Source organism: Hibiscus syriacus, unplaced genomic scaffold (assembly GCF_006381635.1).
Source record: "Hibiscus syriacus cultivar Baekdansim isolate YM2019G1 unplaced genomic scaffold, ASM638163v2 tig00110596_pilon, whole genome shotgun sequence".
NCBI classification, from domain to species: Eukaryota; Viridiplantae; Streptophyta; class Magnoliopsida; order Malvales; family Malvaceae; genus Hibiscus; species Hibiscus syriacus.
Window position 1 is genome coordinate 565,730 of NW_024062794.1, and position 22,242 is coordinate 587,971.

The following is a 22,242-nucleotide window of genomic DNA, read 5'->3' on the forward strand; positions in this document are numbered from 1 at the left end:
TCAGGCTCAACTTCACGACGAAGGGAATCATGCACACAAGCATCATCCATCTTTAGATTGGATTTCAACTTCACGGCGAAGGATATCCAACTCAAAAAGGGAGTATATGTCAACAAAGACCTTCGAGTTCGACTACGCTCAGCTCCAAGGCACATCATTTACAGCATAACTCAATGCTAGAAGGGTTATCTGCCATCAAAATTGTCGAGTTCGATTCCATTCAGCTCGATGACACATCAATCGCACTACTTTCCGGTTGCAGTCGATGTTTTCAAGTCGAGAAGAGGACCTGGGTTAACCGTGCCTTAGTGACAAGCAACCATTTTCAAACAAAAGCTATATGTCAATGAAGATTTCTGAGTTCGATTCCGATCCAAGGTCTTTAAACCGAGAAGAAGACCGAAGGGCAACGAGAAGCCACGTTCTGATTCAAATTCCAAACTACGGCTTCAATTTCATATCATTCCAAGATGAACTCGGCTTCACGACGGAGGAGTCATCCGTAACTCAATTCGACAGGGAATTATTGAAACATCAGAGTCAATTTTCAACTCCACCGAACGAAAAGTGTGTCTTTTAATCTTTGCCCTATCCCCGTTACACGACTATGGGCAAAGAGGGGCAGCTGTCAACACACCTTTTCGTCCTACTAGAATTCAAACTCCTAAAGATATGATAGAATTTTGCTAGGATTCAAAAAATAGGATAGAGTTCTACTATGATTTAAACTCCTAAAGATAGGATCCACAAGCACTATAAATAGCCATTGTAACTCACCATTGTAACACACGATTTACACACAAAACATAGAGGAAAGCACGAGAAGATACAAAGGCAAAGCTATTGTAAACGATTCGAAAAATAAATAAAAGGTAGTATCTTTTTTACTTTTGATTTGGTCTCTTACATTTACGTTTTAATTATTATTATTTTATTCATTTAACTTTATTTATAAGCACATTTCCCTTGTTACTCATTTTATTTAATTGTTTTGTTATTTTTCTTTTCTTTTTTTTCATGTAATATTTTTTTACATTTTATGTATTTTCTTTTTTACTTTAGTATATATTTTTATTTTTTTAGATTATATATAAATATATTATTTTTTATTATCAGTTTTATTAATTATATATATATATTTACTTTTTTATTTTTTTATTATATATATATTTATTTTACTTTTATTATTATTTTATTTATTTGTTTTATTTCTATATTTTTTTCTTCTTTTTCTTTATTTTTTATATTTATTTTACTTACTATTTTATCTTTGTTTTCTTTATCTTATCTTTTATTTAATTTGTTTTCTCTTTATTTTAATTTAATTAATTTATTTATTTCTTACCTTTTTATCTATTACCTTTTTATCTAACATGGTTTTTTGACCTTCTTAAGGCCACACCTTTAAAACTATCTAAGGTAAGTAATTGTGATCGTATTTTTACCTTTTAATTTTAAATTACAATTTTCTTAATTTAAGACAACCGGCAAATTACGTAGTACCGAAAGGGCGGTTCAAGGGTGCTAATCCTTCCTTGACCGTAATCGACTCCCGAATCCGACATATCTTTGGTAAGACGCAGATCAGGTAAGATATAAGGTATCCGATTAACCTATTTATTTTTTAAATAAATAATCGGTGGCGACTCCAATCACATTTTTCAAGTCGAAGCCCAAATCCGGGGCCTAACCGAAAGACGGTTACGACAGAAACGATCACAACTTGCTTAACAACAACAACTGTTCAAGAAATTTGAGTATAAATCATGGGAGGAATCTCTTAGAGCTTAAACTCTCCCCAAACCCTAAATGAATTCATATCCACCGTTAAAGAAGACGGTGATCTTATGTTGGAGTTTATGATTCAAAGATCAAGAATCTTATCTCGGAATTTTCGGATGAATGAAAGAGATAGAAAAATGTGGAACTTTAGAGAAAAGAAAATAAGTCTTACAGAGAGAAAAGAAAAATTCACTGCATAATATCTCACAAGTCACGCTTAAGTTGGTAAAGAATCCTCCCCATATTTTTCTATCAATAGATAAATTACACTCTGGGTCTTTTCTCTTTCGTCTGAAACTCAAAAATCTTATTTTTATCTTCAACTAGAATAACTCCTCGACTGAATGAACTTGAATTCGGCTTGATGGACATCCATAATTCATTGAATCTCTTCAATTAAACTTCCGATCAATATCCAAATATTGACTTGAAAATTTGAGTTGTTACAATCTTGACCTAAGAGGAACCACTCATTTGGTGTTTTTTGGATTATTACCGTAACTATCTCTAAATATATAAGATATAATTATATTATTTTTCAGGTTGGATCAGTTCAAAAAAAATTTACCTTAAAGCTGCACCTGACCTGGACTTATTGTTTTAAAAATCTAACCGACCTCTTTTTTTTTAAAAAATCTAACCCAATCGGCTTGGATCAAAACACGTCGAGTTTGGGTCCTGGGTTCATCCCTATTTACAACTCTAAAACTCAAATCATTTACAACTTTAATATTTGTTAATATTATGACATGATTATAAGGTAGTATTTGTTCAAAACTTTTTTAATCATTTGACAACACATATACATTATATAAATATAACTACTTGAATCTAAAATATTTTAAAAAAATAATATTTACTTTTATCTCTAAAACCACTTGTTTAAAACTTTAACTTTAATTAAAATAAGTGGTAAAATTTATTTTGTGCATTTATTTAAAACGAGAGCCGACAACTTGAAACTTTGCTGTCATTTTGTTGTCCTTTTCTTTTCTTTATTTTCTCCTACTTCTATCTTTGTTTCTTCTTTCAAATGAAATATTTATGTTTTTTAAATTAAGTTAAATGGTCAACCAATGAGAGGTCAATTAAGACAAAGAGGACCAAATCAACCGGTCTAACACGTTACATTAAATTTTCATAACTCAAATAACAAATGTCATCCAACAAATAATTATTTTATTACAAATCAATTTCGTTAATAGATGTAAAGTAATTTTTCAGATTTTAATAGTGAAAAAAAAGTTTATCTAAATATTAGTGACAGTTGGTGTAGTTTACCCATTTCTATTAACCCCTAACTATTTTGGACTAGGTGAGTAAAACTCAATTCAACTAAAAAGATTGTATATATTTTTTTTAATTTTAAGTTATTCAAGTCAACTCAAATTAATTATTTAAATTTTAAGTTCGAGTCAATTTTAGATTTTAAAAAATTGAATAATTGAAAAATTAGATATTAAAATTAATCTTCTTTATATCTTTAGCTTTAGCTTTGATTGTTTTGTTTATTATTCAAATTTTAAGTATGAGTCAACTCTAATTTTTTTTATTCAATTCTTTCTTTATTTTAAGTTTATTTTTTTTATCAACTTAATCTATTTACAAATATATTTGGTTCGATCGGACTCAATAAAATTTTGGATAAATTATCTATTTAATCACCCACCTATTTTCGTGTTTTTATTTTGATCATCAAACTATTTTTTTTTCAAAATCATATATAATGTTACTTTTTGTTCCTATTTTGACACTCTTCGTTAAAAAGTTGACGATGATGATGATTTAATTTTTTTTAATTATTTTTAAAATTTTTGCGTCAACAATTTAATAATTATTTTAAGTTAATTTTATTTCACCAATAAAATCATTTAAGTTATACTAAACTTATATCATAAAATAAATTATTTTCCGTTTGATTTGAGATTCAAACCTACGACATTTCAAAAAGCTATCTAAATGATTAATCACCAAACTAAACCAATAATTTATTTTGCAATCAAAGTTATTATTTAACTTATATAATTACTAAATTAAAGACGAAATAATTTTCCCACTTCATTTGAAAATAAGAAAAGAATTAAATAATTATTTATATATTTTTATAAAATAAATATTTAATTCATTCTAAAAATTAAATTTGTAATATTTATTTATGATAAAATATAAAATTTAAATTATTTTCACCATCAATTTTTTAACAATAAATAATCAAAATATAAATAAAATGTAGCGTTAGAAATATTTTTAAAAAATAAATAAATGACCAAAATAAAAATTAAGTAATAAATAAGTGACCAAATAAATACTTTATTCTAAATTTTTTAAATAAAATTTGAATAATAATTTTATTCACCCAATTTGCTTTGTAATATTGATATTCAATAATGTTTGAAGTACTATGTTGTGTATCTTCATCCACTTGGCTTTATGCTTTTCTATCCTATATTATGGTTGATATGGCAAATTATCTTAGATAGGGTATACCGACCCCGTTTCTAATTTAAGAATTTACTCTTTCAAACAAAAGGAAAACGATAAACGTGGGGAGTGGGAATCATCGACTTGGAATCATGGAGTCCACAAACACTAACTTTTAGTGGAATTAGGGTTGGTGGACCACATCCATGCGTAGTGCATAACCGTGTTTGTTTCCTTTCATTTTCGCCTTCATTACAAGGTTGGGTCTGAATACTGAGAGGGAAGGAACGGTGATGGAGTCACCATTCAAAGAAGAGATTTTGAAAGGGAAAGTGGGTTTGATTACAGGGGAAGGCTCAGGCATTGGTTTCGAGATCTCTACTCAGTTCGGGAAACATGGAGCTTCCGTTGCGATCATGGGTCGACGCAAACAAGTCCTTCAAGCTGCTGTCTCTGCTCTTCAATCCCTTGGGATTAATGTAAATTTTCATCGCCTATTTACTTCACTTTCTTTCCTTATCATATTTGCATACATCTTCGAATTAATTTTTTTCATCTTCTTTTGGTGACTTTCCGTTCACTTTTTTCTATCTGAATTGTTCCCCCTCCCCCCCTTTTTTTTTGCTTGTTTGTAAGTTGTAACTAAGGTCATATACTGCTTCATGTGTTGTTTGGTATCCCAATGAAATTTGGAAAAAAGAAAGTGGAAAGCATGGTGAATTCAAGCCTAACCTTTGAGTAGGCCTGGAGAAAGCATGTTTCTTGCCAAGCATTCCAGAGAATTAGATATCGTGTACATAGGAAAGGAAAAATCTATTTCGATGTTTAAACGAGTGCGATGTATATCTTATCAGACCTGTCTTTGGCAATAGAGTAACAGTACTTGAAACATGCATCTTATGCTTTGTGTGTGTGTGGTTGGACTTCATTTGAAGTTAGTACCATCTTTGTTAGTATTCTCTCATTGATTCATCTCATTAATTCATTACCTCTTTGTTCTTTATCATAGTTTATAGTTAATCACGTGCTTCCTGTATATATACATACATTCAGCTATATTCAAGTTAATTCCTGAGATACTATTTTTTGTTGTTCTTCTCTGTTATTACATGTTTTGTTGATTTATTCTTCTTTTAGGGGCCAATTTGTGCTTTTTTTGGTTGATAAAACTGCTAGTTTCAACCAGTGTCATCAATAATTAAATAAGCAAAAATTAATCAGCAGCTCCTGTAGACAATGCTTGCAATGAGATATTTAGAACTAACTGTAAAATTGTGTGGATGCTTAGTGTTTACCTTGTTGCATTATCTTTAGTTAGCATTTGGGAACTTGGATTTTAAAATTTGAGTTTAGATTTCAAAGATAGTATAAATAAGTAATAAAATACTTAGAAATGTAGCATTTGTGTTTTTCTCAAACCATGGATTTGTTAGATGCCTATTTCGTAGAGATTTTGAAATTCCTAATATAAATTTGAATTTGATAAATCTATGTTTTGATACTTCTTTACTATACATTACATTGAACCTTAATTATTTATGCATAATATATGATTTCACTCTTACCCTTTACATATGAAATGAAATACAAGTTCCAAAACAGAGCATTAAGTTTTTTATGACAAAATTCATTCAACTGACGCAATTGTTTCTTTATGTGGTGGTTATTGATCCATTAATTGTTTGATATGCTGTATTTTTCTTTACTTTGTGTGTGTGTGTGTGTGTGTGTGTGTGTTCTGTGGGTGGGGGGGGGGGTTCTACTTTCTACATCAAATCAGCTGACATGCATTTGCTTGCTATTGTTTTTGAAGGCTGTTGGCTTTGAGGGGGATGTTCGTAAACGGGAAGATGCGAAAAGAGTGATTGAATCAACTTTCAAGCATTTTGGCCGAATTGACATTCTTGTGAATGCTGCTGCTGGCAACTTTCTTGTTTCTGCTGAAGTTTGTCCCCTAACGGGTTTCGAACAGGTACTTTCAGCTTTCTCAATACCATTTGTAGTGTTCAGTGTCATCTAATCTTCAATCATACTGTCTATGAATGATAGCAATATTTAAGTTCAACTTCGATACAACTGGAGTTATGAAGCTTTAACATTTTCTCTTTTCCTAAATGCAGTTATGGATATTGATTCTGTTGGTACATTCACAATGTGCCATGAAGCACTTGGGTATCTCAGAAAGGGAGGACATGGAAGGAACACAACGAGTGGCGGATCAATCTTAAATATCAGTGCTACTTTACATTACACAGCTTCTTGGTACCAAATACATGTCTCTGCGGCCAAGGTTTGGTGTACAAATTTCTTCTTCTGATGTCTGTGCAACCACGATCTTAATCTCGAGTCAGTGCTTAATTCCAGTGTTACTTTTTGTTAAGCAGCCGTTGATAGCATCACTAGAAGTTTGGCACTCGAGTGGGGAACTGACTACGATATTCAAGTCAATGGTATTGCCCCAGGCCCTATTGCAGATACTCCTGGCTTGAGTAAACTCGCACCTGACGAGATTAAAATCCAAGCTCGAGAGCAGTTGCCTTCGTCTCACATAGGGTACAAATGGGATATTGCTATGGCAGCAGTATACCTTGTTTCAGATGCTGGTGAGTTTCGTTGATCCCTGTCATTACCAGCAGATAAGCATTTATGAAATACGGTCAAATCTGGGTTTCACCTTTCATGGTTTATAAATAATATGATATAAAAATCTATTTTTGAATTGATAGGAAGAGTAGCAAACATTTTCCCTTGATTGCCATTGTTTTACCAGCTTTAATGGTTGACTGAGCAAAATTTGAGCCCTTAATTCATTATTTATGTGAATCTTGAAGGTAAATATGTGACTGGGACCACTCTTGTGGTTGATGGAGGAAATTGGCTGTACCGTCCGCGCCGTCTACCGAAAGAGGAAGTCAAGCGCTTGTCTCGTGTGGTCGAAAAGAGATCAAGAGAAAAACCAGTCGGAACTCCATCCAGCAAGCTGTAAAACCAACAGAGTGATTATCAATGCTTCAACATACAGCTAAAAGTCATAGTTTGTGTGTGAAGATTTGATTTCCTATGGCTCTCCCTCTTATCTTTTCATATATATAATTTGATTATAATTATAAAAAGGCCAAAGCTGTGTTCCTTGCCGACAAACATGCCTGTCATGTATAACTATTCTAAGGGGCATTTTTGGTGCTTTATCATGTTAATTCTTTTTTCAAAGTATTATTCTTTTTTGATTAACTTTATGATTTATGTTTGGAGTTTATAATGGTTAAAGGATGTAATTATTAAGAAAATAACATTGTAGTAATATGTATTCTCATCAAAAGTTATTAATTGAAATCAAGAGAATGTTGGTGTTAACTCTCAAATAATCACTTGACATGTGACATCATATCATACATCAATTTTTTATAAGAATATTTAAATTATTTTATTTTTTTCAAGTGATAAATATAAATGATGTATGGTGACATGTCACAGTTGAAATAATAAGGTGACGCATGACATCACACAAATGATAACATGTGATATTGTATTTTAAAAATTGAATTAAATTATTTAATGTTAAGAAGCTATTCTATCTTAATTGTTTTATTTGTTTTCAATAATCGGATGAAAGAGGTTTATTAGGATCAAATTTGAATTTTTTTTATTGATTAAATTTAAGATTTAATATCAACTAAAAGTAAAATAATATTTTTTTATTATTTTATCATATATTTAGTTTATATAATTTTAATTGAAAAATTAAAAAAAATATATAATTATTTATAATAATACCTGACATCGTTATATGGTGTCATGTGATTTCAATTTTAATACTTTCATTTTTAGTAAAGTTTGTGATGTTCTGATAAAAAAAAAGTTATGGTTTTGGTTTTTATTCATATACACAGTAAATGAGACGATGGTTTACGATAATTTGTACGATGAGGAATATGAGGGAGGGGGAAAATTTATGGTTAATAGACGATGGTTCACTACATCTAATTTGGGGCATAGCTCAACTGGGATCCAGAAGAGGACGAGAGTTGGATCAATGGGATGAGTCTCCCCTACTCTAGATGTTTGATAGCCACACGACCTTTCATCTTTGGGAAATTTTTAACTGTCGAAAAATGTTTCAGACTGAGATTATTTAAAATATTCGGTTATACTAATTTTTTATTATTAATTAAAAATATTTGGTTAATACCGATCTTTTGTTTTGCTCTCTTGTAACCATATATATATATATATACACCCAGACCCACACACACAATCGGTTATATTTATTTATTATTAATTACTAAAAGAATTGATTCAGTTCTCACTAAAAACCACAATTATAAAAATAAACATAATTTTATTATTATTCAATTTATAACTGATTATTAATTTATATAAATAAATTAGTAAAAATAAACAAAATAAAATAAAAAGCAGCAAATGCAGCAGAGCTTTAAATATACAAAAATTGAGCTGTGAATGGGTTTAGATAACACCAAAAGTTTGCAATTTCCCAAATAGAGTTTCGAGGAACGAAATGTCTACATCAAAACCATAACTCTGCCCTCCATATTTCACGTAAAGGAACTCCTTATAAGACGCTGCTGGTGGCAGAATTTCAGTGATTGGTGGAAAATCCGAGGTTGGTGGTGAAGGCAACCCACTCTTCTTCACTGAATAGTAAACATCAGCTACAAGAATCCATATAAGATCAGGGTCGATGGATGCAAGTCCCTTTAGCGCATTCACCGATGCATCGTGAAGCCCGGCGACTCCGCTGCACGCTATTCCCACCACAATACCACTTACCTTCTTCATAACAACTTCCAATGCTGAAGCACTTCTTTTGCTTTGGGACAAATCAGCAATCATATTAAGCAGTGCTACCTGTACTTTCAAACTCGAGGTTTCTGCTGCGACAGAGTCCTCTGAATAAACATTACCACTCCTGTATGGAAGTTGTAATGGGGCTCGTTCTTTCATGTTTGCCTTCTTTTGGAATGGAGATGAGCTTAAGAGTTTCCAGAAATGAGCTCCATCCGTGTGGAACCGGCGGGAGAAAAAATCTCCACCGCAAGTTTGCACGACACTGCTTACAATACTTAAACATCTCCTGACAACCTGTTGAAAGAACAAAAGTCGTAATCCAATGTGATGCACAACAAAATGTCAATAAGTCAGGTTACTGCAACCTACCAAGCAGCTGATGAGGAGATAGTCAACCCAAAATGAAAAATCGAAGAGTAAGATCAACTTAAACAATGCTAATTTGAGGCGGTTCAGCTGGGTAAAAAAAGGAAAAATACATACCAATGTGTTTTTTTGTTGAACGCAAACAACCAAGAACGGCCAAATTTTATTCATTGCTGGAAGCAACCGGTTCTCAACGGTACTGTCGTCAGCAGCAGTCAAATTATCTTTCAGCTGATATAATGAACACGATTCAAGCTCTTCTTCAACTGCTTCTATGGTTTCCTTTTCAATCCTATAGGCATCTTCGACTTTTGCAAGTGCTGCTATGCCATCCTACATATCAGAGTTGATTAAAATAAGATCAAAAACGTTCGATGAATCTGCAACTTGATGTCTTCTGCGGCCTTTTATAGAAATAGTGGTTAACAATTAAAGTCTCTCCAGCATTTACTAAAATGGAGTTATGGACTGGGAACAGAGATATCTTCCTATATGTTTTAGGAGCTTATGGCATCTCACACTTAAAGTTTTGACTAATATTCTATGGACCATAGCAATTCTCTATTGACCCTAATTCCGTGTTATCTGTAATTAGGTTTATCCTGGATTACTAACTAGTAATCATCTAACGCCTTTCAATCAGCTGCCCCATTTAAAATGACAATTTTTTCAGTAAAAATACCTCAATAATGTCCAGTGCCACCAAGCACGCTGCTTGACTCGTAGAAGCCAGCAAAGGAGTTGTCGCAGTTAAACATGAACCAGCAATAGATCCAACAGTTCGCCTATATCTTCTGGAATCATTCAACTTGAACACAATATTGTCCCATTGCTCTACAATTATGATATCATCATTTTATTAGTATCAATTTTTTCTACTCTGATAGATCCAAGATACTGATAAAGAAATTAAAAACTCCACCTTTAAAAAAAAAAGTGCACACACAACAGAGGATGACTTTTGGTGCAAAGAAATTGGTTTTCCAGAATAATTACATATATATGGTGGGAAAGATATATTATTGCTTGTGCGGTGAAAAAGCATATGCCTAAGACCAGATAACAGCCAATGGAAAAAACAATGGTTAAATAATGAAAACGAATATTCCATTTAGTTGTTTAGTTTATGTTTTTTGTATCCTTCAAAATAGCTACAAAGTGAAAGTATTCGGAAAATTGTAGAACCATATTTAATAAAAAAAAAGAACAAAACTGTCGATAGGTTACTTGTGTTATTAGAGGTCCCATGAAATAAAGCGAGAGAAAAATGGGCTGCTTGGTTTGGGTTGGCATGGGTTAGTTGGACCATTGAGAAGATGAAAAAAGTGAACATCTCAAAGAAGCAGAATCCTCTTCAACGAGTACAACATTTCAAATTGGTATAATAAAGTATCTTTTTTTAAGGAAGAAAAGCAATCACCTGATTCCATGGGAATCCCATCAATCTCATCAGCAGAATCTGAGCTTGATCCTTGTCTTAGTTCTGGTAGAACTTTCTTTTCTCTTTCAGATATTTTGGACTTGAAATGCATCAGATTAGAGTTTGCTTGGGAGGGCAGGGAAAAAGCCTCACGCTTAGATGCCTTTATAATCTCAGATACAGCCTAAAAAATGCATAATCATCAGAAACGTCAACTTAATAAAAGCAGTGGAAATCATGGGATGGAGAAAAGCACCCCCAGATGTGCAGTAGAGAAGAGCAGCAAAAAGGATGTTGAAAACAACAATAGAACCGACCAAAAAGATTTAGAACCAAGGACATTACAACTACGGAAAAAGTTCAAACAGAGACAAACTTTAGCTCAAACAACAAAATAATTAATGGGTCACAAAAATTGATTAACAATAGAAGCCCCATAAAATTTTGAACTTTGTTCTCTAATACGGTAATACCTAAATAATCTTCATATATAACTTAAAAAGAAATAATATAAGATGAATACAGCTTTAAGAGCAATGGGAGTTTATGCAGTTTGACTGTTAGAGTAACAAAACTCAACTAAACAAAGCAGCATGCTTGAACCAAGCTGAGAAAGAAGCTACATCTGCTTCTTTAAGATTTATAAGGTTTAAAGAACTCCTCTAGATTTAAATCTCTATTCCTTTTGTGTATCTCAATAAATTATGGAACCACAATGAGTAAAAGTATTTTTAAAGTAAAAAAGAAGATTTTTTTTTCTTTTTCTTAATTCGAATTGTATAAAAGAGAGAACAAAATTCTGAGACACAACTACAAAATGCAGAGTGAAATCATTAACACCAAAAGGATGCAGTAAATAACAAGAGTTTTAAATTTAAAATGTTTTAGATTAGATAGGAACAAAAAAGGAAATACTGAATGCTAGTTTAATATACATAGGAGAATAGTTTGCTATCAATGATGCAAAAGAATAGTTTGAGAAGGATGAGCCATAAGGTAAAAGGTAGATATGTGAAGTACTGATCTTAACTAGAATCCATAGGTAATCATGCACATATAGTATGGTAGTATGGATTACTGATTATTGGTATTTACTGAAAAAATAGCACAGAACATTGAAAAATAAATAAAAGAAACCATTTTTAATGAAAAAAGAACCGAGATGAAAATTATCCAAAATTAAAAAAAAATGACACGAGAAAGATAAAATTTATGACCTTTAAAAATGGAATAGTTAAATCTGGGTGTTTATGCCTGCCAAGAATTTCAAGCTCCTGTGCAACGCAGCGCATCTGTACAAATGTACAAATATACCAGTCAAAGCAGTATTCGGGCATTAAGAACAAAAAAATCTGAAAGCAAATAAAGAAATGAAGGAAAAAAAACCAAACAAACAAACAAATTAAGACCATTGCATATAATCAACATTAAGCCCGTATTTACCAAGGCTGGGAAACCTGTTAAATATATATAAAAAATTAAAGAAAAAAGCAAGAAATTTTCTTTGAAATAAAATGCAGGAAATAAGATATCAGATACAAGATTTTTTATGTTGCCCAGGTTAAATGCAATTTTGTCCCGCACAGCATCTGCCCCTCATGAAGACCCAAAACAGAAAGGATACTGTCATTCTGCTGTATCTTTTCATGTTGACATGATACTCATTCAAATACATATTCTCAAAATTTGAAAATATCTGTTGAAAAACTACAATTATTCTGATGTCTTAATTTTTTCATTTTTTTGGCACATGATATGTAACATTTCCCATAAACCACAAATGAGTAAAACATTGCCATCTCATGGCTATAAAATGAAAATAGTACCGGTTCCTCTAACAGAGGCAATATCTTATAACCCACTCCAACATAGGAAAGCATCGAAGCAAGCACATTTGGCACATGAGGGTTTAGATCCAGATGCCGTAATTGCCGGCATACAGAATCAACAATATAATCAGCATTTGCCAAAACCAATTGCCCAACCTACCAAAAAAAAAGGGCAAACACCATTGAATCAATTCCATAATATACAGCTAAATTATAGATAATAATATGTTGTACAAGCACACCGTTGAATGGCCAGCTGTAGTGGAAAGAAGATGTAAAACGCCGTCAGAGGAACTCCTAACTTCAAAGTTTGAGGATATAAGATTCTCAAGCAACAGATACAGAGACGAATGTAAGAAACCACTGGAAGCAAAATCACTTCCAAGGGACAAAGCAAAGATTCCTATTCCATCAATAATAACCTGTTTCAAGAAACGAAACACAATCAATAAAATCACAGTAAAATCATGAAAATTCAAAAAAAGTAATAAAAAAAAAGAGAGAGAAAGAGAATATAAATGAGTGGAAAGAATAATGTTAATGTAATTTCCTGATGTAATATGGAAATATCACGGAAGAAATACAAAGTGATATCTTCAACTTCAGCATCAGATTGCATTAGCATAGACTGATGATCTGCAGGAAGATCCCAAACTTCAGAACATAGATATTCATGTAAGATTTTCCCAATGCAATCAATGAAGTGACTCCTAGAACCCTTCTGCAATGCAACTTTCCAAACACATTCATCCACCACAGCAGATTTAAGTTTGTGAGGCTGGCCATCGGAAGATATTTCATCAGATTCCGGAAAATCTACCCCTTTTATCTTGGATTTCTGAAACATTCTTCTAAAAGCATCAACTGCCTGATCTGATATGCCAAATATCATCTCATTTAGAATACATACAGCGGTACTGGCCTGGCGCAGTAACTGCCCTGAACCAGTTCGATGGTACCAAGACTGCCAGCTTTCTTTAGTGTATTGCTTCTGTCTAACTTCCAAAACCAATTTACGCAAGTAACCCAACGGAATATCGGCAATAACTGATAAATGGCCTTCACTTTTATAGTCTATAGAGACAAACAATCAAGAGAAGGTAAGTACAAAGCATATACGGCAGAAGTTCAATAAATTAATAGGGGTTAAAAGATTTAAAATGACCTGCCACTAAAGATAAACCTACAAGTCTAAGAATCCCAGCAAGAGCCTCGTATAACTTTTGACCACCAACATAAACAAACCAAGGGGGCATGCATGGCAGCTTAAGATATGTCTGCCTAGCTTCTGCAGTGTGTTGTTTTCCAATTTCATGAATACCCATGAGCTTTGAACTTTTAGATGAAGCAGCACGGTGTAAGATCTCACTCTCACCCACAACATGTAATCCTTTCAACTCAGCAACAGAGGGAAGGTATCCTATTGAAGACGACCTTGTTGAAACAAGCTTGTTTAGAGAACCAGTAAAAGCCGAATTCTGACTAAGACAGAGGGCAAAAACATCCAAGAATCTGGCAGCTGTAATCTACAATGCAAAACACTAATTTTTAAAGAAAACAATAAAATGTCAATCAAATTCAACTAATAGTACTAGTAATAACAAGACTAACAGGAGAACAGTTAACCACCCTAAATATAACAGAAGTTATCATGATCATAATATTTTACTGAAACAATGAATATCTGATGGACAACATTGCTTCAATCTACCAGCAACTTTAATATATACTTCAGGAAAGCTTCTGTGAAGGGCGTTTATAGCTGAAGGCTTGAAGAGGACAAGTGGGGTATTACAAGATACTGAGATCTGCAAAATGGCTTCTACATTAAAGTGGCAAGTCAATTCTAATGCCACTCTTTAACCTCCCAATTGACTGTTATTCGGTCATTTTGTTTCACCTTTACATCTTAACCTATTAGAAATAAGAACGCCTGAAGGAAGATATGCATTAATCTTCCAATCGACTGCTATTCAATTATATCATATAACCCTTACACCTTTAAACAAAAACATCTGAAGGAAGATAGGAATATACGGAGATACATTTATGCACAAACTATGTAGTGCAATCATCTATCTAACTCCAAAATATCATTTGTGGTTGGGAAACCAACAAATTACTATTTAATCAGCTGCCTCAAAGATAACATTGAACAAAGCTTTCAAACAATGAGTGTTAAGGCCTTGTCTCATCTAACTTCCCATTCCCATAACTTGATAGAATGATAGTTGACAGAGACGCATTGTTGTTAATTGACACTAGCTTAGGTATGCTTGATGCTTTAGTTTACGTTTAACAATCTATTATGTTACCTATTAGACTGAAGATGACTTCATAGAATTGTTAACAATCATCTTAATAAGGTACAAGTTGTACAAAGAATCCATGCAAATATGTTCTTGTTCAACTCTTTGTACCATATTCCGTGTCTTAGATACAGGATAGTTGACACATCTAGGACTTGGATAAATACTGGTTCTTGGCAGTTGGCACCCATATACATGGCCAAGGAACATAAATATAAGCATGTCTTTCAAGTGCAACCTTTTCAGATTTTCCAAGTGCACATCAGGAGATATAAAAGTCTGTTTAGTTTAGGTACTATACACTATTTCCGCCAAACAACCAGATATTCAATATTGAACATATAACACTATGGATATCTATTTGATAAATCACTTATTACAAACAACACATACACCACATTATTGATACAAACATAATGGTGGAAACGGCACATACAGGAGATTGCAGGTGATGCAACAAAAACTGAGGACCAGAATAATATATCACTGTAAGCAATTGTCGAACATGTGAAAGTGCAAGTAATTCATCACTCCCGAGCACAATCTTTGGAAGTGTTTCAATAAGCCTGTTTCAAAAAGGAACTTATAAGGGAATTCATTCAAAAAGGAGAAATTCACCTTGTTACTTACAGCTTAACATTATTGCACAAGTATAAAACCTGCTAAAAATCACAGCAATGTCATGTTCTACATGATGTTTCCCAGAGGCGGAGAACAAATATTCCATGAAGTCCTGGGCAGCTGCTGAAATCTCTTCAGATTCATCAATAACCAAAGCACATAAGCACTCCTGCATGATTATTGGATATATTATATTCAGTATATACCAAAACAAGTAAACAACTAAAAGCTACAACTCATAAAAAATTCCACGGCAATGGAATCAATCACATTGAGAAAGGATAATCGCTAGGCAATGCCCTAAAACAAAAAAAAATTAACATGAAAAATGAGATAATTAAAGCAATCCTGAAAATTTTAAACGCATGGTCGGAAACTCAAATTATAACCAAGAACTTCGAAGATAACATAATTTCAAACCTTTAAATGCACCTTTTGGAAGAAGCACTCATGAAACTCCAGGTCAGAAGATTCACTTTACTACCATGCAAATCTCCTCCCACTGAGGTTAAAATCTCAAAAGATAATACATCTAATACAAAGTTACAAACTAAAAAGGGCACTACCTATTTTCCTGAAAATAGTTATCATCCAACATACGTGAATATGCTTAAGCATGCTACTTGGGCCCCCACCAAATTTAGAGGTGATGGTAACTTAGAACCAATACAACCTTAAAAGAGTCCTCTGTTCCCGTTTATCATACATGTACCACTGCGTCTACCACCCAACCAGAACAGTCCTTATCTTAAACTAAATCATAATAGCTGATTTTTTCTCTCTTGTTTTAGGGCATGTTTTATACCCTACAAGGTTTCTTTTGTTATTTCAATTTATGGTAGCTTTTGATGAAAACTAAGAGATTTGAGTAATTGGAAATGGCTTTTTTCTCCATTGTCTATCTATCTCTCCCCAGTATTTCTTGCTAGTTTCTTCCCTTCTTCCTCTTAGCATTCCTTCTATTTCTCTATATTCTCTCCCCCACCCCCACCCCATGTTCAATATTACATCCCCTCCTTATTCAGTTATCCCTCTTAAGAATGTTTCCCCCTTATGATGAGAGTAATAATTCATTAAGACTTAGAAGAGATAAAACAAAATCCTTCACTTAAAGAGGATTTTTACAATCAACAACTACGAATGAAATTGATGGAATTCAACCTACCAAAAACATCTGTTTGCTCTTTTCCAGCGTGAAATTGCACTTCAATAGCAGACCTCGAATGGCAATAAAAAGCCCATGCCTCACCTTTTTCGCTTGATGAACACATATCTGAGACATGTAACATAATTACAGTATATCAAAACAAAGGTGCAGTACTTATGAATATAAATTATCTGGTACAAATTTTGATGCCGTAAAGTATCTTAAAAGTAAAAATGAACATATCAAACATAGATCCATACAGAGGGAAATGTTGCACATAATAGTTTGTTCACGTGCCCAGAGGTTTTCTCAATCCACTCTTTTGTACGATCTACATGAAAAGACCCCAGTCCTTTGAAAAGATCTGGGCTACTTTTTACTCCAGATTCAGTCTTAGAACTAACTGAATTGATTGATTCACCATTTACACTTTCTAGCACTCTTCTGCCCTGAGCTTTCAATGGCAATTGACGGAGTTCATCCAAGAATGAAGTTGTAGATTTGTACTTATTTGAATTATGGCCAAAAGAATCATCTTTGTACATATCAAGACCAGACAAATTGGCTTCATCTTCAAGGACTATCATAAGGTACTCAGCCAATCCTCTAATTGCTTGGTCAATAGCTTCTACACTTCCAGCAGCCCCACTTATCATTGCTTTTGAAAGGTGCAACACTTTGGCAAACTGACTAATGACACCAGGTAAGAAGAAAGCCAACGCATCTGCAGTACCTACCTGAAAAGGATGTAATATGCCAACAGAATTAATCCAAGATTCCACCTGTGATAAAGCATTGTTGCAATAAAAGTCTAGAACTACTCCACTCAAATCAGATGAGGTAAAACCTTTGCAAGGCCACAATCTTAACAGCTAGAATAGCCTTCATTCTTGAGTGATAAATAGTGCCACACTCAATACCCATTTCCCAATATAATTATTCCTACAGAGAAAATCCTCTCCCAACTATAAACATTAGGAATATATTTTTTTATGCACACTCAGATACATAAAGCAGCTTGTAGAGTGCCTGAAAAATTATGGAATTTAAATTGCAAAAAAGACTGAAGAAAAAAGCTTAAATATCACAGAAAGATATGATTTTGTTTATTTAAAGCCTAATTTATTCCTATTTCTATCGTAAACAAGGCCACACTCAAATTTCCTTTATCAAACTAGTGATTTCTACTAAAAAACTACAATCATCTACTGGATGGAATCATTAGGAATATATGTCGGTACAAGTTTTACAAATACATATGAACTACATGCAGGTAAATGCAAAGAGTATGTCTGAAAGATAGTGAAATTTACATGGAAAAAAGCAACAAAAAAGCAGTGCTGTCAAGGGCACATAGGACATTTTAGGCATTAGAAACCTTATATTGCCTCAAGCGCAAGGCACAAAGAAAGTGCTACCTTCATGAAGGAAAGTGCAACATGTGTGTGTGACTGTGTGTGTGTATCTATATAAATATATAAAGCTTTTCTTACTAGTCAATGTGCATGACTCGTACATTGAGAAATATAGAGTTCGATAGTTTCTCTTTCTTACTAGTAAATGTATAATATCTAAAGAAAGAAGTGCTAAATAACAGGAACTAAAGAAAACTTCAATCAGGCAGGCCTTTTTTATGCCTATCGCCTCACAAAGAAAAAAAAACACCAAAGGCATGCACCTGATCAAATGGGCCTCACCTGAAAGAATCTAAGGTGCTTTTGTTGTCTAGTGCTAAGGGGCAGGCATGTCTGGGCTCACGCCTTGACAAAACTCCCATTAGAAGAAAAGACAAAATAGAATTTCTCCCATGTAAAAGTTTTACTCAAAATATGCAGGGTGCCCATTGTAAGCACTTATGTTGAATGAAAGACAAAGTGGAGTAATTAATACGAAAAAGAAAATAATATGCATCAAGCAGAAGCCCCTTCTTAAGGATCTAATGAATGAACAAGTACCTTAGCAACAAGAACACGTAGGGTTAAAAAGGCTTCAATACGAAGATTTGCACTGCCTCGATGTCCTCGTGTAGCCTCAGTATCAGCAGCCTTGCCACAAGATACGTATCAATTTGATATAAATAATTAAATGAAACGAATTACCCAAAACAAAAAGATTAAATATACTCCAGTATAAGCATAGATAAAAGGGTATTGATGTACTTTGAGAAGAAGAGATAGCCAGTGTCCCACAGCAGCCGAAGCTGCTTCTGACTGCAAAAATGCCAGTAAACATTCTCCTTGTTCCAAGTCAAGCTTCAGAGTTCTATTTGGTATCAGTAAGTCTCTAGTTTCTAAGAGCATTGGGAGATCAAGACTTTGTTTGCACAAGCAGGACTGATTAGAACAATGAAGTAAATTCAGAAGCAAAGCCCTGAAACACTTGTTAACTCCTTCACGAAACTCTTCTGATGCCTCAGATGAAGAAAGCAAAGCAGCATAAGTCAATTTTTTCAGAACCACGACCATCTGTGACAAGAAAGCATTAAATTTCATTCAGCTTAATGAAAATATTTAGATATAATATGATCATCCTAATACATACGCAAACAGGAAACCTAATATAGAATCAACCCATAAACAAAAGGCTAGCATCAACTTTCTCATAGAAATTTTGTTTTGGGGGGAGGGGGGAGGGGGTCGCATCAACTTTCTCACAGAAATAAGAAGAGAAAGAGAATAAAATCTGAATTCCAATAATAAACCTCGCCATAGGAGACCATATTCATGCCGGAAATCAAGGGTTATTGCTCAACACTTAAAACTAAAATAAAAATAAAACGACAGATAAATTGCTAGCTGGGGACAGCATGAGTGCTATACTAATCTTAAGTTTGATATCATTTTCTGAAGGATAAATCTAATAGCCCATTATATTAATAAACCTCAGTTTGATTATCATTTTTCCACTAGGTTTTTGATTAAGAGAAGTATCATATGGGCTTGTATTACATTTTTAAATATTAAAATAAAAAAATGTACAAACTTTTATGGATAAAAGCATACATCACATTACTTTATATGAAATAAACCTATTTGAACACATGTTACATTTGTATTATAATTTTTTTTTCTTGTTCACCATTCAAGGTGTTTGATGAATTGTCAAAGTACCATTTTACACTTCCTTTTGCCTATCACTTTCTACCATATTTGAGAAGGTTCCCTAAGTCTGGGTTTTCTCATTTTTGCTTTTGATTCATTTTGTTTATTTTCCTTAGTTTCATTCTTTTAAGCAATCATTTGATATAAAGACTGACTTTTACTTAACTTATAGTTTAGCTGCAAACGAGATGGTGCCTATTACTTTGTTGATGTATGTTTATCGCTTTACTACAAAGGGGATAAAAACATAACAAATAACAAAAGCATATCCTTTTAATAGCAGGTGAAACTCCATCCGCCATGATCTACATTGCATTCTCCATATTCAAACTCAAGGTATTAGATGCATGTACATATTTCGAAAGGTAAAATAAACAAAATAAGAGAGAAATTTACTTAAATATAGATGAAAAGGGGGAAATTGACCTGATCCACAGAACCCAAATGGCATTTCTTGAGAAGCTCTTCCAAGCACGCCACCACTCCTTCTGCTACTTTATCACTTACTCGTTTATTATTACTAATTTCACTTTTGTTCCGCGAACTTCTGCAATCAACTGCAGCATCCAGCAAAAGAAGCAATGGAAACAAAGTGTAGCTACAGAAAAAAAGTAACACAAAAATCAAATTCAGTGTCATTAAAGTAATTGACTTCGTATGTTTTAACTCCAAAATCAATACGTTAGTAGCAAAAATATCAATCAAAGGAAGTATAAAAAAGAAAGGAAATAAGCAGAAGAAGAAAGGGAGAATTGATTACTCAAAGAACGGCTGGAGAGAATCGGGCGGGGAAGAGCGAAGCAGGTGGAGCAATGCTGGAATAGAAGAGGCATGCTTTTTAGGGTTTTGGGAAAGTTCAAGAAGCTCCAAACAGTAGGGTTTTATCTGTAAAAAGATTTTGCTTCTTTCATCTTCTTCTTCTTCTTCTTCTTCTCCCTGAGACTCGGTGGAACCGCCAGTAAATCTAACAAAAGTTTCCACCATATCCATTTTGTTTCCGTAAAAATTCAACAAAATTTAAAAGAAAGAAAAAACGGAATGAAAGGAAAGGAGAAGAAAAGCGCAGAGATGAAGGGAAAGTGCTAGACAGAGAAAGAAGAAGCGCGAAATGGGTTAAAACAGGGGTGTGGGTGCCCAAAGAGCAGCAGGGAAGAGGAGACCTGGGCTTTGTATTCCTATTTCGTTTAAGGGCAGAATGGGCCTGGATTGCGTCCCCATTTCAAAATAAAGTAAGTTAAACTATACGTTTAATATCTTAATTTTATTTTTATTTTAATTGTCCAATAATATTTTACTTCAAAATTATATATAATATAATATTATATTTTGATTTTATTTTAATTATTTACTATTAAAAATTAACGATGATATTAATATATCATCATGATATAATGTCAAATCATCATTAGATGTTTTTAAAATATCACGTCAATAATTTTATTTTTTTACTGCGAGTTATTAAAATTAAATCAAAACATAAATCTTAGAATATTTCTAAACATCTAAAAAATGATAGATTTTTTTTAATTTCGTCGGTTTTGAGTAGATTCCGTAGAAAATGAATCCTATGAGGAGAAAAAAAGAGTAAAATGTGAATGTTTTAGTATCGATTTTGCATAAAAGACGATCGATGATAATCAGTGATTGATTGTCTACAGCGACTTGAAAATACAATGCCAAAAAATAAATGTTTAAATATTCACTGACAAAATTAATACAAACTTAAAGTTAAGTCATGTTATTGTCCCGCGATACTAACTTAACATTAGAGTGATATAATTATATGTAAAACTAAAGTTCAATGTTGTAATTAACAAAATTGAAAGTTTAATGGTATAAATGAATCAACGACCAATGTGCAATGATAAATAGTGTAGTTTACTCTACATATATAGTTACTTTTTTATCAGCAAATTGATTTTATTCATTACTCGTAAAATTTGATTAACCTCAAAATGTAAGTCTCGTTAAAAACCTCTTAAATCCTGATCGGAGAAAAAGAGAACACCACATTCGGGAAAGGAACTAACGCTAATACATCAAAACAAAACAGTCCCATATTAGCCAGATAAAAATCCAAATCTATGCCAAAGAAACGATTACCCCTTTAATTCTCTTCAATTTTTCACGGAGTTCAAATTCGGCCAACTTTGCTACTTCAAAAGCTTGTTTAAACGGCCTGCAGCTTCCTCTTTAGCAGCCCCATCGACATTAAAGCTTTATTTCGCCCGGTAGGAGATCATCTCGAGGTCGGATTGATCCCCTCGCAATTAGCCACCAAACAATCAAAGGTTCTCATACCAGTATATTTCATTCCAAAAAAATCAGCCCCTATACGAATTGTTAACCAATTATTGTACTTTTTCCCATTAAGTATACTCAGTATGCTCATGTTCAACGATTAGATCCTCAAGAAAGTCGAAAGGATTCAACCACT

General features: G+C 33.1%; 1 protein-coding gene and 1 pseudogene across 1 annotated transcript; one reads left to right on the forward strand and one right to left on the reverse strand.

Moving 5' to 3' along the window:
* The first annotated feature begins 4,446 nt into the window (after window positions 1-4,446).
* LOC120133788 lies at window positions 4,447-7,214 on the forward strand (annotated as a pseudogene).
* A 1,423-nt stretch (window positions 7,215-8,637) lies between these two features.
* Window positions 8,638-20,875, reverse strand: LOC120133796. Its single transcript, XM_039150311.1, has 17 exons — window positions 20,566-20,875; window positions 20,232-20,403; window positions 18,864-19,169; window positions 18,660-18,749; window positions 16,965-17,441; window positions 16,723-16,830; window positions 15,596-15,726; window positions 15,373-15,502; window positions 13,793-14,153; window positions 13,178-13,701; window positions 12,870-13,049; window positions 12,625-12,783; window positions 12,016-12,090; window positions 10,799-10,982; window positions 10,061-10,212; window positions 9,496-9,711; window positions 8,638-9,306 (listed from the first exon to the last, which is right to left on the reverse strand). Exons 1-17 carry the CDS (start codon window positions 20,793-20,795, stop codon window positions 8,671-8,673), a joined length of 4,131 nt encoding a protein of 1,376 aa, XP_039006242.1. The 5' UTR covers window positions 20,796-20,875; the 3' UTR covers window positions 8,638-8,670.
* Between the last annotated feature and the right edge of the window lie 1,367 nt (window positions 20,876-22,242).